This window comes from Pezoporus wallicus, unplaced genomic scaffold (assembly GCF_028554395.1).
Source record: "Pezoporus wallicus isolate ANWC-B61680 ecotype Strahan unplaced genomic scaffold, APGP_CSIRO_Pwel_v1 contig_7819, whole genome shotgun sequence".
NCBI lineage: Eukaryota > Metazoa > Chordata > Aves > Psittaciformes > Psittacidae > Pezoporus > Pezoporus wallicus.
Genome location: NW_026642241.1, coordinates 381,040 through 396,337, shown reverse-complemented (window position 1 = coordinate 396,337; position 15,298 = coordinate 381,040). Strand labels below are relative to the sequence as shown.

Sequence of the window (15,298 nt, the reverse complement as noted above, 5' to 3'; positions counted from 1 at the left end):
TTCACACATATACTTGGTAAGAAAGGGGTTGCGCTTTCTGTCCCATGGAGTCCATCAAAGCCCCCTCCGAGGGGCTAATGCCGAGCCTGGTGCCACCTGGGCTCTCTCCGGTAGTCGTGGCTCCAGCTATCCCGGTGCCGGTCGTCGTAGCCAGGCTCCTCTCTGCTGGCGCGGTAGCGGTGCTCGTGATCGTGGCCACGCTCCCCAAAGCGGGGCTGCTCGCGGCTGCCGTGCCGCCCGTCGGGGTGGTAGGGGTGGGCGGCCAGCCGGCCCTTGCGCAGCAGCTCTGGGTGCCGTGGCAGTGAGCAGCCTGGGGTGGGGTGGTAGCTGTGCGCAGGGGTCTGGTAGCCGGGAGGGCTGAAGCCAGGCTGCTCGTACTTGCCCCCGAAATGAGGCTGTGGCCACGAGGTGCTCTTCAGCTGTGGGGAGAAGAGGAAAAGGGTCAGTGTGTTTGGTGCGCTCGCTTGAGCCATTCTGTGGTGGAGAAACCAGCCTTCATCCCACTCTGAATACAAGGGAATTGAAGGGGTTTGGCTCCGAAACAGAGCTAAACACTACCTTAGAGCAGCTGTTACTGGCTGCTTCCGCTACAGCAACACTGCTAAACCTCAACAACCCCCCTGTGTCACCCAGCTCAGCAGCAGGAAACATAATTCCTCTGGAACTGTCATCTCATCCCCCCCCAAAAACCCCATTCCCACAACCTCTCAGGATCATTATAGGAAACAAGTGCTCAAAAACAGAGACAACACCATCATGCATCACTTGCCAGCTATGGGCACCATTAGGACAAGCGAAGAGCGTACCATCGCCTGTCTCTGGAGGTTGTCAGTCGTCGGCAGAGACCGCTGCACTGATGGGAACCCCGCCGGTACCATGCCATCAGGACTCCTGTCATATCTGCAGGAGAAGAGAACCACAGGGAATGTCAGCCTTAAACAAGACTACAGCAGTCCAGGGGGCACTGCCATCACCGTTGTGTTTTGCAGTTGGAAACTAAACACCGAGGCCCATACCTGCTACCGGTGGATGCTGGGTGCGGCACGCCCAAGGGGCTGGTGCCGGTGGTGCCGTGTGGGGAACAAGACTCCTGAGCCGCGTGGCTGCTTCCTGCAGAGAAACAAACGTTCTGTGAGACCGGGAAACACGAGCTGGAGGCACTCGGGGATGAAGTGAACATGCAAGATACTTTTCCCACAGGCTTCATTAGCTCTTGAGGTTCATCAGTGACCTGCAAACGCACACAGCCCAGCAAGACACCACGGCTGTCCTGCCCACCAGGCAAGGTGCCACTGGATGCTGTCTGGAGGGGGATGCAGATAAGAGTTTTGCTTCCGCCTTCCCTTGTCCCCCATCGCGGGTACCTGATCGGAACTGGATCTTGATGGGCCGCCCGTACAACTTGATCCCGTTCAACAAGTTGAGCCCGTACGGGACGGATTCCTCGTGCTTGAAGTTCACGAACGCGAACTGCTTGGGGCGCCCATCCCGGTCCTTGGGGATCTTCACCTTAATTACCGGGCCCGCCTGCAACCGACCAGCACACGCGTTAAACCCACACGTTTGTCCTCCGGCGGCCGCCGTACCCGGGGTTCACCCCGCCGCGCGCTGCAGCCGGGGGCCTGCCCGGTGTGCGGCGCCGGTGCGGGCGGTACCTGGTGGAACAGCTCGAAGATGAGCTCCTCGGTGACGCGCGGGTCCAGGTTCCCCACGAACAGCGTCCGGTCCAGCTCCGCCGCAGCGCCCATGGCCGTGCACGGGCCGCGCGGGCTCGGCGGCGCCGCCCGCGTGACGTCAGTGCGGCGGCGTGCGCGCCACGCCCCTTCCGTGGGCGTGGCCTGGAAGGGGTCCGGTACCGGCGGGCGGGGAGCGGAGCCCGGTGGCCGGTGACCAGCGCGGCGTTCGGTCGGTGGTTGTCACAGTAAACCCGGGTTCTCGCTGCAGCGGGTGTGCCCCTTGCACCGGCCGCGGCTGCAGCAGGGCACGGCCGCTGGGTTCGGCCGGTAGAACCGTGACCGAGGTTTGAACGCCCCGGGGCGGGGGGGAACGCCAAGACCCGGGATCCCCGCGGGGTTGCGGGGGGGGGGGGGGCTCTCCTGGGGCTCCTGCGCCTTGTCTCCCATGGGTGCTGCTGCAGGCGCCCCACCGGGCCGGATCCCCCCGCCGCCCATGTGCCATGGCCGGCGCTGGGGGCAGGTGTCGTGGAAGGGGTGCCTCGGGGTGCCTGGTGAGGCCGGGCAGCGTCTCCCGGCTGTTTCAGTCCTCCCCGTGCCTCCTCCAATGGCTCTTCCCAGTGCCAGCTACCCCGCAGCTGCCTGGGAAGGTGCGGGATGTAAACCCGGGGCATTTCCCATCTGGAGGAAGTTTGGCAGGGGCAGTTGAGCCTTCATCTTTCATTAGGTTGCGCTGCGTTATGGCAGATCCTGTTTTCTTTGTTAATGAGGTGCTGTTCATTTTCTTCACTCCATTACTTGCTGCCGCACCTAGAATTTATATTCATCTGCTTTAATGGTGTGCGCCTGGTTAGATTCTTACCAGTTACTCGTTCAGAAAGGAAATGATTACCTCGCGCTGCCAGGGCTCCCACTTTGCCTTAATTTCCCTGGAGCCTCGTTTACTTCCCTCCGCTTTCTTCCCTTCCTGCGTTCTGGGTCCCACCGGACTCACTGGGAGCTCGTGCCACATTCACACCACTGCCAGCTCGCTCCATGCACCGAGCACCCTGTGGCCAGGCCAGGGCCATCCGCAGCCAGCCTCGACCTGCAGCAGGTACTGATGGCTCAGGTATTGCACAGCACATCCCAGACCCAAGAAACCACGAGGTGAGGGAGCAGGGAACTGTTTTTCCCTTCTTGTGTTCCTGTTTAATGCCTTTTTTGCTTTTCAAAGCGGCAAAATGGAAAACCGAAAGGTTTTTTGCTTTGGGGGCAAACCACACTCCTTCAGTACCTGTTTTCCCTCCAAATCCACAGGCACTCATGAGATTTCAGCCACTTCCACTTTCTGTTTGCAGCATTAGAAGAGACACTGGGTGTTTTACTCCTCCTGTGTCCATAGCCTGGCATGGTGGTCCAGGACACATCAATGTTCCTGCAAACAAGCACCACATCACTGCGGCTGTGGAGCATCTGAAGCTGCACAGAGAGGAAGGGAAGCAGCCAAAACCAGCACCTGTGGTGGGTACTGAACACACTGGGCTTGGGCCATGGTCCTGCTTCACTGCTGCAGCTGCATGCTCAGACAGGGCACACGCAGCAGCAGAACAGCACCAGGCTCTTGGCCGGGAGAGCAGTTCAGCACTTCCTCAGGCTGTGACAGAAGGGGAATTGTAGCTATGAACTTCCCTGTGAAGGGAATCGTTGTGCTTTTGAAGCAGACCATAAAAACCCGGCGATGCCCGTGTTGGAACAGTTAAACAGCAGCTAAAGGCGCCAGCGTGTTCCAGAGAGCGTGGCAGCAGCTGCTGAATTCCTGCCTCTGCTGCACCCCTGGCAGGCACAGGGGGGCTTTATAGCCTTCAGAAGCAGCAGCTTCTATCCACCATTAACTATTACATCCAGAGGTAAGCAGCGAGTGGGGCAGCCCGAGGGCAGCCTCTGAAACACCACTGGTGTCCAGCTCCGTGTCTTGGAGCCGGGCAACAAGGTTTTTCCCAGTGCTTGTGGCAGTGCTGAAAATGAGCACCACTGGCGCCAGGGAGGGTTTAGTAGAGGGGTTTTGATCAGGTTCTTGTCAACAAACTGAAAGGCAGGGGGTGGAGGGGAGGGCAAGTGCCACTGATCCCTGCAGGGTGTGCTGAGCACTGTGCACTTTGTACAGCATCTGGGGAATGTGACTCATTCCAGCCTTCAGACTCTTCCTGGTCTGTTTCACACTCACTCCCTTACTGCTGCTGTAAGTCATCAGTTTGTGACAGGACTCCACCTGTATATTGGGTGAGAAAATGTCTCACTTCTGTATTCATTCTTGAACCAAAACTACCCCATAAGAAAGTAGGTATGAGCAAGGGAGGAGCTTCAGCCGCCAATCCCACACTGCCCCTCAGAGCTGCTGCGGGTTGGGGCATGTGGAGTGCACTGAGACAAATTCTTACTGAAAATGCCTCGGTTTGAGTGTCTCTAAGCTGCATCTCTGGTATGCCGCAGGTCCGGCTGTCTGCAGCAGCAGCAAAGCCGCTGTGTATGGCCAGCAGGGCTGCAAGCAGAGGAGGCTGCTTTGGGAAGAGCATCCTTTCCATGCACCAACCCTTTGAGCCCCATCCCTGCAGCTCTGCCAGTGCCCAGCAGGTCAAGACTGCTGCGGCCACAGCATTGTCCCCAGCACTTGTTACACCCAGAAAGATGGGCAGGCAGCCCTGGTTCTGTGGGAGCTGGGGCCTGTCTGGGTGCAGGGTACGCTGCTCCCCTTGACAGCACCCATTTCCCCCTGGCATTTCAGAAGGCACATGGGATGTGCCCAGAAACCAGAAATGGGTCTGGGTTTGGACAAGCTCCCAGCACAAATCCCAGCCCACACCATCACTGGAGCACTCATGAGTTTATTTGCTGTCAGGTAAAGGGATGGGTTTCTTGGGCAAAGATTTAGGACACGGGGCACGCTGCAGCTTCCCCGCCCCGAGCCCACGTGCTACGCGGTGGTGGAGGCACGCCGGCACGCCACGAGGGTCAGCACAGCTCTGCAGTCTGTGCGGGCATCACCAGGCATGTACGGCTGCATCTCGCTGAGCTTCACGTCAAAGCCAGCAGCCTCCACAGCCTCCTCCACCATGCTCCTCTCCAGGTAGAGGCACGAGAAAACCTGCTTGTTGAAGGCGTAGAAGGTTTCCTGGAGGACCGTCACCATCACCAGGTGCCCTCCGGGCTTCACCAGGGTGCTGATGTTCCTCAGGGCACTGCGGAACGTGGCCAGGTCCTTGCAGGCGGCCTCCAGGCAGAGGGTGGACACGATGCAATCAGCGGGAGGCAGGGACACGGGGGCAGTGGGGTTGGGTTTTGTCACATCGCACTTGAGAACTTGCTTCACCTTCTTCCTCACTTTCTCCTCTTTCTCAGCCCACTTCTCCCTGGCAAGTCAATAAATAGACAGACAGAGGCTCATGATGGGGTTATTCAGCACCTTCACATGCTCCGTGGCGAGTGGCAGCCAGCCTCACCTGTCCCCTTCCAGCTCACACACGAATTTCACCACTGGGCTCCAGTCAAAGGCTGCCGGTTCATTCCTGAGCCACTTCTCCAGCTCCCGGCGGTTCCGGTCTGTGTAGTCCAAGCAGATGATCTCCTGGAAGCGCTCACAGGCAGACAGGAGCTGGTAGATGGTGGGGCCGCAGCCAACATCTATCAGGGTATGGCCACTGAGCCCTTCTGGTGTGGAGGAGGGAAAGGCCATCCCGGTGAGGCTGTGCCCCGGGACAGAAGCATCCAGCCAGATATTTCTGCTGTATGATGTACTACACTATATGTAATACACGATACGTACGCATGTTAATATACATACCAAACGGCTCGCTGTGTGGGGCACACATGCAGCAGCCTGCAGCCCTGCAAATGGCGCTGGCTGCTGTTGCCCAACTCCGGGCAGGGGTGCGGGGTACTCACCCAGGGCGAACATGCTGAAGAGGCTCCTGAGGCTCTGTGTGAGCAGCGTGTTCGGCTGGCCCTGCACGCTGCTGAGGGTGCAGAACTCCCGCAGATACTCCTGCGGGTCGAAGCTGCGCTGGTAAAACTCCGCGTCCGTGAAGGCAGCCGGAGCGTCCATCCTGCCGGGAGCAAGGTCTGCGCTCGCTCCTCCTGCCGCACGCAGCGCAGCCCGTGTGTACTTTCGGTTTTCCCCACCCTCCTGTGCCCTCTGCTCCAGACACGCTCCCCTTCCCGAGCAGGGCCCTCTCCCACACTCCGTTGCTGCACCCAGCTTCACCGTGTAGCAGCTCCCCGTTGAAGCCCCCCGTGATTAGCAGCAATCCCTGGGATTACGTTCCCAGCCCTGTTTGTACGGTAATTGACAGCAGTGAAGCAACGTGAGCCGGTGTCACCGGCGCTCACAGCCCCACGGCTCCATGAACATCAGCACGTCCACCACCTCTGCTCCTCAATTGCAGATTGAAGCTGGCATGTTTGGTAATAGGATGTGCAAGGAAGTTTTAAGGCCGTTCGATGCCCTGGCGGGGACTGTCCGTGTCTCCACAGGAAGGAGAGATCGCTGCCAGCCCATGGGAAGTGCCTGCTGCCGTTCCCAATCTGCTTCAGTCATTTTGTTGCTTTCATTTTTATCAGCTTTTCCTGGGAAAACTGAAACTTCTCCTCTCCCCCACCAGCAACCTGCGCGTTCCCAGCCTTGCTGCCTGGGCTTGGCCTCCAGCGCTGGCCGCAGACCCTGCCCCTGCCTGCACCATGCCCCAGCAGCCCCACGCCGTGTCCCGGTGGCACGGAGGGGACACGGGGGTAGCGGCTCCTTCGCCGTCCTCACCACGAAGAGGCAGCAGAGCCCCACGCTTCTCGCGGCAGCACCGCCTCGTCCTCTTCCCACCGGCGCAGCGGGAGCCGAAATGATCAAACGGTTTTAGGCTCATTAGCGACCAAATCTATATAATTGGCCTCTGGGTTTTCTAAAGAGCCGCGTTAGGAGTGACGGGCAGAGGAGCCGCCGCCGCGTCCCCAACCTAATAAGCGCTATTTTAGACCCTAAAGTGACTTTGTTTAACAAACCCTGCTCACCACACCGCATGCACAGCCAGGCCTGCCTGTGCAGAACATGCTGATGACGATGACAGGAAACATGAAAAGGACGTGAGCTCGAAAGATGAGCGCTTTGAAAAGGTTTTCTCCTGAGAGCAAAGTGCTCCCTGTTACTCCAGTGACAAGACCTCAGCTAAAAGCCACTGACCCCGTGAGAGCCCCCTGGCCGTGGGAAGCAGACCTGAGTTGTCTTTACCACAGGACATCAGCCCCTGAAGCAGGCGCTGACACTCCCAGCCTTGCATCTGGAAGGCCTGAGATAAACCCCATTGATGCCGGTGGTTTTGTTCCCAGTGCCTGCACCTCAGCAGAGCAAAGGGACCAGGAGGAGGAGAGGAGAGCTCAAGGAACCTTTGAGGTGCTGCACACCATACCCAGGCTCACACCCTGCCTGACACACGCACCAGGCTGTGATGGGATGCTCTCATGAAAAGGAAGGTGCCAGCAGCGAAGTGATGCTGAAAATCAGACATTAAACCCCAGCGATGCTTCAGTCTGTGCCCCTGGGAAGTGCTGGGGGTGGGAATGAGCCCCAGGGCCACCGCAGCAGCCCAGCGGAGGTCCCTGTTCTCAATCCTCCTGGCATAGTTCTGTTTTCCCTTGGCTCACTCGCTTCTCCATCGCAGCTCAGCAGGGCTGGGGGCTCCATCCAGCCATTCCCAGGGAACCTGCCCAGGGCCTGAGCCCCAGAGCCAAGCCTAACCGCAGATGCCCTTTCCAGGCTCTAGACTGATGACTTCTTAAGCTGGGCTGAGGTGTGTGGAAGCAGCGTAGCCCTGTGGCTGCCTGCTATGGGGGGCTCCTGCTTGTCTCTGGTGCTGTTTGCCAGCGCAGCCCCCAGAGCCTGTTTCATTCATAGAAGGACATGATTTGGGGACGTAAACTGCCAGCACCCAGAGCAGCTTGGGGTGTTTGTGAGCATCTCGTGGCCCCACTCCGCATGCCTGGCTCCTGGCAGCGGGATGCAGATCCTGACTCCACGGCCCCCTGGACCACTCTGCCGCTGCCGCTTCCCGCCTCCATTGAAACACCAGCTCCAGGCACCTGATTTCCATCCCCCCCCCCCACTTTTATTTCAACTAAAGTGTGTGATTAGGGCTCTGCGGGCTCCATTGTCATCCACCTAAGTGCTCCTCTGATTGATATAAACAGCATTCCGGTATTTACGCTGCAGAATGCGCTGCTCTGCTTGCAGCCATGGGTAACACAAAATCTGCCATTGCAGGGAGCAAAAACCATGCACAAAAAGAAGTGCCTGCAGAAAGCTGCCGAGGGCAGGGGAGGAGCAAAGCCCTCCCTGATGAGATAGGGCTGTGTCCCATGAGCCTAAGGAGCAGCACCTTGGCCTCATCCCATCACCTGTGTAGCAGTAGCCAGGAAGTTATAAAGGGCAGGGGGCAAGGGGAGGTCTCAGCAGTTGCAGCAGCTCATAGTACTTGAGGTTTGGGCTTTGGTGGTGTTTGTTGTGAGAGAAGACCTTGTCTCCATGCTTGACACCTGGTCTGAAAGGAGCAGGCTTGTGCCTCAGGGTAGGATCTCAACCCGGGACCTGGTTTTAAGCCTTAGTAGCCCCAGAACTCGTCCCAGCCTTCGCAGCAGCATCAGAGCCCTGCAGCATGCTCCAGCCCATCCCAGCACCCTTCCCATCCTCCTGCTGAGCCCACATCCCAGGAAAGAGGTAAGTGAAGCAGCAGGGAAGATAGTGAGTGGTGCTGGGAATGGTGCTCAAGGGATAGGAGCAGAAGTATCCTCTGGCTTATGTGCTTCTTACTGGTCTGAGCTTTGGATGCTCCCCTCCTTCGTGCTTGCAGGGGTATGTGTAAAGAAAGCAGCCGAAAAGCAAATATTTCCAGGCTCAGGTACTTGATGGAGAAAGGAGCAGCAGTTTTCTGTTGGCAGCACTGGTTATTTGAGGGAGGTGGAGTCGGTTGTGCTTCTTCAGGATAAAATGTGATCGTTTCTGAAATGCAGCAGCTTCTCAGGGGCTTTTGGAGACTCCACAGCTTTCTCTTGCAAGCATCGTTAGGATTCCATGGGTGGAAGCTTCTGGGTGGGTGGGTGCAATCCCTTGAGTCCCGGTGGAGTGGGTTGAAGTGCGGTGGTTGGTTGGTTGCTTTGGTGGTTGTGGAGAACACTTTGAGATTCTCCTGTATTTCACTTGGTCAAAAACATTGCACTTGATGTTTCCCCATTGGACTTGGAGGAATAACGCCCTGGTGCCGTGCCTTTCCCTGTGCTGCTTCCCCCTGGGGGCAGAAGCGAGCACTGGTGCTGCCTGATTTTCTCTGTTATATGGGCATTGATGTGTTCCAAGTCCTTGAGGAAGGAGCAGGATGCTGGGGTCCTGATGGAGATTTACACTGCTCTTTTCCTGGCTTAAATCTCTCTGTGCTGCAGCAAGGAACTAGTAATTAACTGTTATAAGGCTGTTTTACAGTCCTGTGGAAACCCTTTCCATCCGCTTTGTTTCGGTTGGGTATATCTTTTATTCCTAGTTTTTGGGAGTGTAAAACTTTACAGCATTTGCTGCAAACCTTCATACTTTGCTTTGTGGTTTATTGCTCCCTCTGCAGATATATCTTACTCATAAATAAGGCTTTCATCTCTACAGTACTTGGGTAGGTTCTGCAATGCCTCTGAGCAGTTGCATTAATGGGACTTTGCCTAGAAATCACGTTGTGATTCATCTCCAACCTCAGTCTTCCCTTTGCCTGACAGTACAGAGCTCTGCAGAAGGGCCAGGGTGGCAGCAGGATGCTCAGCTGTGTTATTCATACCCCAACTGGCAAATAAATCCCTTTGGCATGGGGGGATGTGGAAGGTGGCTTCAGCAAGTTGAGTGCTGGCTGGGTGTCTGCCCTGGGGCTGCTTTGGGGGGCAGAGCCTTGGAGCAGGGACCAGAAAGGGGCCTGCTGGGCTGGTGCAGGAGCTCCTCCAGTGAAGCAGCACATGGGCATATCTGAGGGGAAGGCACCATGGTGCTGGATGACACGTTCCTTTGCTCCTCAGGTAGCAGTAGAACTGATGGAGCAGAGGTTCCTTTGGGTTCCGTGCCGGTGTCTCGTGACTGCCCTGAGCTCTTATTTTGATGGCAGTGCTGTGAGTGGCTCTGGTTTAGGCTACAGAAGCTTGTAGAGATGCGCTCTGCTCGACATCCCTGAACATGGCTGATGTTGGCTCGGATGCCCAAGCATCAAGTGGGCAGCATGCTTGCCAGTGCTTTTGTCCTTTAGAAGTGAGTCAACATCCATGGTGAGGAAGGGGAGGCAAACGGGGGTCTCCTGCATCACTGGTTCTGTTTGTGTGCAGAGGAAGGGGATGAGGTGCTTGGCTTCCAGGCATTTGTCATGGGTCCAAGGGGAGGGCAGGGACTGGTCCCTAATGCAGACCCAGAGCAGCTGCTATTTTTCCAGCGCTGTCATGACACAAAGGATTTGGAAAGGTGTGGGATATTAATTGCAGCTTTCAGCCCCCTGCATGCTACATGGTAATTTCATCGCATTACGGTGATAGCGGTTTAAAACCCGCCCTCCTCCCGGCCCCTTTTAACAAAACACTTCTTGCTTCGCAAAAACACATTTAGGGCCAATTTGTTTGGTGTCCAGAATGGCAGCAATTAACGGAGTGCTGTGCTTTGGGAATAAATGGAGACGCTGGCAGCAGCGTGACCTCTGCCAAAGGGATGGGACCAGGCAGGGAGGTTGCTGTGGCTCAGTGGCATGGGGTGCTGCATGGCACTGAACTTGGGGTGCCTGGTACTGTGCCTTTGAGCATCCCACCACTGCCCCGCTGAAAGCTCCTAAGTGCATTGGGTGCATGAATCCATCCCCACCAGCCAGGCACGGTGCTCCCCTCGGTGCCCATGCTTGGCAGCACCCACAGCAGGGACCGTGGCAGTTATCCCATTAGCGATGCTTTATGGGAGCATTTGCCGGTGCTGGTACCTGCTGCCACAGCTCCAAATGTCAGTGCCGGGCGCGGGGAGGTGTGTGGTGGGAACAGGTGGGATCTGAGCATCTCTGGGGCCCCACTAATTCACAGGCTATAAATCAATGACAGGAACGGGGACAAAGTCCTAGTCTAGGTGCAGGTGACTGAGGTATTCTCTCGGCAGGTGGAGGGAGGGAGGGAGACCTGTCAGTATCAGGCTGCCTTTGGTTTTACTGTCTGTGCCAGCCTTAAAGGTATCCTGCATTCGGTGCTGGCTTTGCTCTTGCTCAGGGGTTTGGAAGCAGTGGCAAGTCTCACTTAAAATAATGAGCAGCCCTGCAATTGCACGAGGCTGCCCGCTCCCAGTGCGGGTGTCTCGCATGTTCCTCATAAAGGAACCAAAGCTTTCCTTCACTTGGAGACCGCCTATGGTTGGAGCTGATGGCATCAGCCCTATCAGTAGATGGCACAAACCCAGTCGCACCCACACAGACCTGGTCTCTCCCCTTCACAGCAGGCGTGGGGTGGGAGGTCTTCCTCAGCCCACTCCCCTCATTCACTAGCATCCCAGCTGCCTCCAAGGACCAGGGTCAGTGCTCTGTGGGAGGGATGGTGAAAGGGTGCTTTGGTGAGGCATGGAGCTAAAAGCACTGGGGAAAGGGACAAATACAGGAGGGGCACTTTATGAAGCAAGGTGTGTAACAAGCTGTTACCTGCAGCTCCCTTTTAGTTGTGTCTGTGCCCTTTTATCTGTTTGCTGAGGGATCCTTGGGCTCACGTCTGGACAAGGTTTGAGTGGTCTCTGTAAAGTGCAGCTCAGTGCCAAAAGAAGGGCGGCCCTTTTATTGTCTGCTTTTACAGCAGGGCAGTGGGCCCTGTACCCAGGCATCGTGCTGGGTCCCTGGTGCAGCTCTGGAGCTTGATGCCTTGATAACTATAAATTAACATGGAGCAAGCATTGCAGCTGCTCCATTCCTGCATTGCGCTGGTCTCGGTGGGTTGTTTGCAGCTGGCTGTTAAGACCGCGGGTGAGTGCAGTTGGTTGGATTAATACCCGATTGTGAACTGGGAGATGTGAACCTGTAGCTGGCTTGGAGGGAGCCGGGGCTGGTTGGAGCTGTGCTGCGGGAGGCAGGGAGCGTTGGGCACTCTCCAGCTCTGCCTCTAGGAAGCACTCTGACCTCAGGGAAATCACTGCCGCTCTCCCCAAACCAGGGAATGTCGCTCCCAGTGCATGCGCAGCTCCATTGGCGGTTGCAGAGCTCTCTCCTGGTCATCCTTGGCTGGGGGGTGAGGGATGCTCCCCGTTATGGATCAGCCCCCACTCAGCTAGTTCGTGATCCAGTCGAGGGAGAAAATGCTGGGAGATGGCACTGCCTTGTCCCAGAGAGGGAAACCCTTTCCCATATGGGGCTTCCCCTCTGAAACAGGGTGCATGGGGCAAGCTGAAAGCCTGTTTTGGAGGCTGCAGTGAGAGATGAGGGGTGCTGGGTGCTGCTGAGGACCCCCCTCACCCTGCAGAAGCACAGGAGCAGGCAGTTGCCACCCGGCCCAATAAGCCCGTGCAGATGGTGGGGAGATGAATGGTGCCATCTCCGTACTGTAGTGGCTTGGCTGTAATTTCTGGGAGACATTTATTAGAGGCATCCTTCCCTTTTTCCGGGACTGTGACTCCTTGGGCAGGGGGAATTGCGATGGGGATGGTGGGAAGTGCAAGCCGGTATTACCGATGAGTGCGGTGCCCAAGCCCCCATCCATTCCTCTCCTCCAATTTTCTCCTCTGACAATTTATAGGTTAGTTTGATGCTTGAATAGCTGAGTCTCTCTAGTAATATGTATTCTCTGTAAGTATTCCCCGCTGTGGCGTATCCTAAGAGAACTCCATCAAATAATTATCTTCCCTTTTATTTATTCACAGTCTTTTCACTCGATCTGCATCACGATAAAATATTCCAATGGTTCCCTCTTAGCACCGAGCCTTCCCCCGATTGTAAAGTGTATTTATGTACAGTATTAAATCCGCCCAGCACAGCTCTTTATCTCTGCACTCTTCACCGTTAGATGCTACCACCGGGTGCTGGCTGTGGCCACCTCCTACCTTGACACCGGCATCCCTGGGGCTTGCCCGGAGCATGGGGTTGGAGAGGTTTGCAGGTGGCCAAGGACAGGGCTGCAGGCTGGCACGGAGGGGTGGCGAAGGGCAGCCCCACCTGGGAACCTTCTCGCCTCCTCCCTGGTGCTTCCAGCCAGGATGTGGCTGCCTTGCCGAGCCGAGTCGCCCGCTGTCAGCACAGGGACGTGACTGCAGGATGGCCGAGTGCAATCAGAGCAGGGAAGAAACCAATAACCTCTGGTTTCCCCCCTCTGGAGCGAGTGAAGGAGCAGCGCTGCTCTTCTCCGAGGGATGGCCAGGGCTCCCTGCACTGGCCTCTCAAGGAAGGCTGCAGCCTGAAGGGCTTGTTGTCCAGTGGGCAGCTTTTTAGGTGTAAAGACAGGGGATTAAAGGAGATGGAGTTAGAACATGGAGCTTGAGAGGTGGTTTCCCATGCTGGTGAGCATTTTGGAGCAGTCCTTGGAGGAGCTGTGGGCATGTGTATTCCATTTACTGCACCTCCCTTTGCTGCTTTAACCAGCCCCTGTGCGAGAGGGCAGGAGCAGTGGCTGCACCTACCCGAGATGCGCAGGCAGCATCGCACGGGTGCCGCTCTGCAGGCATGAGCTGTCCCAGGCTTTTCCAGGCTGACAGGGCTCGCGTTTTAAACTCCCACTCGTAGCAGTGCCAGGGATTTCATTGACAGATTTGCTCCTCCGGGGCTCAGGGAGTCAAGGCGAGTTTAACTTTATTCCTAAATTTGCTCCCACTGCTATTCCCAGCGGTGTGAGTGCTCCTCAGGATCCTGTGCACTGCACTTCCAGCCCCACCTGACCACCGTGGGGCAGGGACAGCAGTTAATAAGTTAGTCATAGAGGGAAATAGTGGTGACCGTTCCTAATCATGGCTTTCAGTCCCCTTTTGCCTATGGTCAGCCTGGCTGTTAAGTGGAGAGGCTGGGAATAGGGGTTGCTCCAGAAAAGGGAGATGCTAGGGAGAGGACCCATCTTGGTAAGGATGATGGTGACCACGATGCTCCACTCACTTGGCTCCGGCATCTCCTTGAAGGGGCTCTCCCTCCCATCGTGGGCCGAGAGGCGAGTTCCCTAGCAAGGGTTAACTGAGTGTGTAAAATTGATTGCGATTTTAGTAATTCAGTATAATCACAGTCTACCAGCAGGTTGCTTTTCCAGCAGGAGGGTTTGGAATTATTTTCTGGAGTTTGCAATATAGAACTTAAATTAAGCCTCAGAAGTCAGAGGAGCTCTGCTGCATCTCTAATGTGGTGCTAAATTCTCAGCAGCACATTCCCTGTATTAAAGCCTTTGCTAGCAATTAGGTTCATTAACTATCACAATACCTTATTTATTACTCGGCATGCCATATGGTTTCCCAGCTAAAGAATGGCACCCGTTCTAGCACAGACCATTTGGCATCATAAAAATGTTAACAAATAATGTTATGGCTCTCAAGGGCAAAAGGGCTCGCCGGGTTGCAGGTCTGAACGGCAGGAGAGAATATGAAAACATTTTTCTTCTATGGCAAAATAAAGAATTCCTCGAGACAGAAGTATTCAAAGAATATCACGCTCGCATCACGCAAATGGGAGTTTTATACATGCCCATAATGGTTCTGTCAATATTTGCAGCAGGCAGCGCGCTCACTCATCTCCTTTCCTTCCCCCTCTTCTCCCTCCCAGCATGGACCTTGTTGGAAGCTCAACAGTAAAGGACCCACCTTCTGTGTAAGCCTCGTCTTTACCTCCTGACTGTTACAGGGGCTTGATGGCCCCAGCCTTCTGGTGCCTGCAGCTCTTGGGTGGCATTAATTGTCCTTTATTACCATTCAAACTTCATCCTGCAGAACAGTTCTGGCCACAGCATTGGGGTGCTCTGGGTTCCAGAGTGTGTATGCAGTGTTGATTCCCACACTGCAGAAGGACCTCTAAGGGGTGAAGTTGTGTCAGCAGAATGAGCAAATCTGAATGCCAAGTTAAGTATTCTGACCCTGAAAAGGAAAGCTCTTGGTCACACACTTGTTTAGTGGCCTTTGGAGGGTATCTAGAGCTGCGAGCAGCCAAGGCTGCGAGCACTGCGCCACGTACACTTGAGCTTGGTTCCTATTTCCAGCAGGATTAGGATTACCAGAGACAGGGGCAGCATTTCAGGTCACAGGGACTTGAATTGTCTCATCTTGAGCACCGTGTGGCCAGCACATAAGGAAAATGTATTTATTCCTGCCTTGTGACTGGATTCCCTCACACTATCTGTGCTCAAAAGGTGATGCTGAGAAAGAACAATTTAAATCAGGGTGGAAGCCCAGATTAAACCAGACTTTCTGATCCTCTTGCAGTACCCCATCACAGCCTCCAAATTTCAGGAAAGAGGGCAAAATGCATGGGTTTGAGGCACGAGTAACTTCCTGGCCAATGCCTGCTCTGTGCCTATGCGAGGTGGATTCTTTCCTACCCTGCTTCAAGCTGGTTCCTGGTGTTGTCTTTCTGGCTTTGGGCTGGGTCTGTGCAGCTGATCTGTCAGTGCTTCCT

At 55.8% G+C, this 15,298-nt stretch overlaps 4 protein-coding genes across 4 annotated transcripts in view; 2 read left to right on the top strand and 2 right to left on the bottom strand.

The window, feature by feature from the left end:
- Positions 1-5: 5 nt before the first annotated feature.
- RBM7 (RNA binding motif protein 7) lies at positions 6-1,808 on the bottom strand. Its single transcript, XM_057428296.1, has 5 exons — positions 1,656-1,808; positions 1,365-1,527; positions 1,017-1,110; positions 807-900; positions 6-419 (listed from the first exon to the last, which is right to left on the bottom strand). The coding sequence occupies exons 1-5, from the start codon at positions 1,746-1,748 to the stop codon at positions 75-77; spliced, it is 789 nt and encodes a 262-aa protein (XP_057284279.1). The 5' UTR covers positions 1,749-1,808; the 3' UTR covers positions 6-74.
- Positions 1,809-1,869: 61 nt separating this feature from the next.
- Positions 1,870-15,298, top strand: part of UBE4A (ubiquitination factor E4A) — a 130,506-nt gene continuing 117,077 nt past the window's right edge. Inside the window, exon 1 of the mRNA XM_057428264.1 lies at positions 1,870-1,881. The gene's annotated coding sequence lies outside the window, so the exon portion shown is untranslated. The remainder of the gene's footprint in view (positions 1,882-15,298) is intronic.
- Positions 4,522-6,565, bottom strand: NNMT (nicotinamide N-methyltransferase). The gene is made up of 4 exons (XM_057428300.1): positions 6,405-6,565; positions 5,595-5,923; positions 5,153-5,360; positions 4,522-5,062 (listed from the first exon to the last, which is right to left on the bottom strand). The coding sequence occupies exons 1-4, from the start codon at positions 6,563-6,565 to the stop codon at positions 4,627-4,629; spliced, it is 1,134 nt and encodes a 377-aa protein (XP_057284283.1). The 3' UTR covers positions 4,522-4,626.
- The window catches only part of ZBTB16 (zinc finger and BTB domain containing 16), a 68,463-nt gene continuing 61,389 nt past the window's right edge, over positions 8,225-15,298 (top strand). Inside the window, exon 1 of the mRNA XM_057428265.1 lies at positions 8,225-8,409. The gene's annotated coding sequence lies outside the window, so the exon portion shown is untranslated. The remainder of the gene's footprint in view (positions 8,410-15,298) is intronic.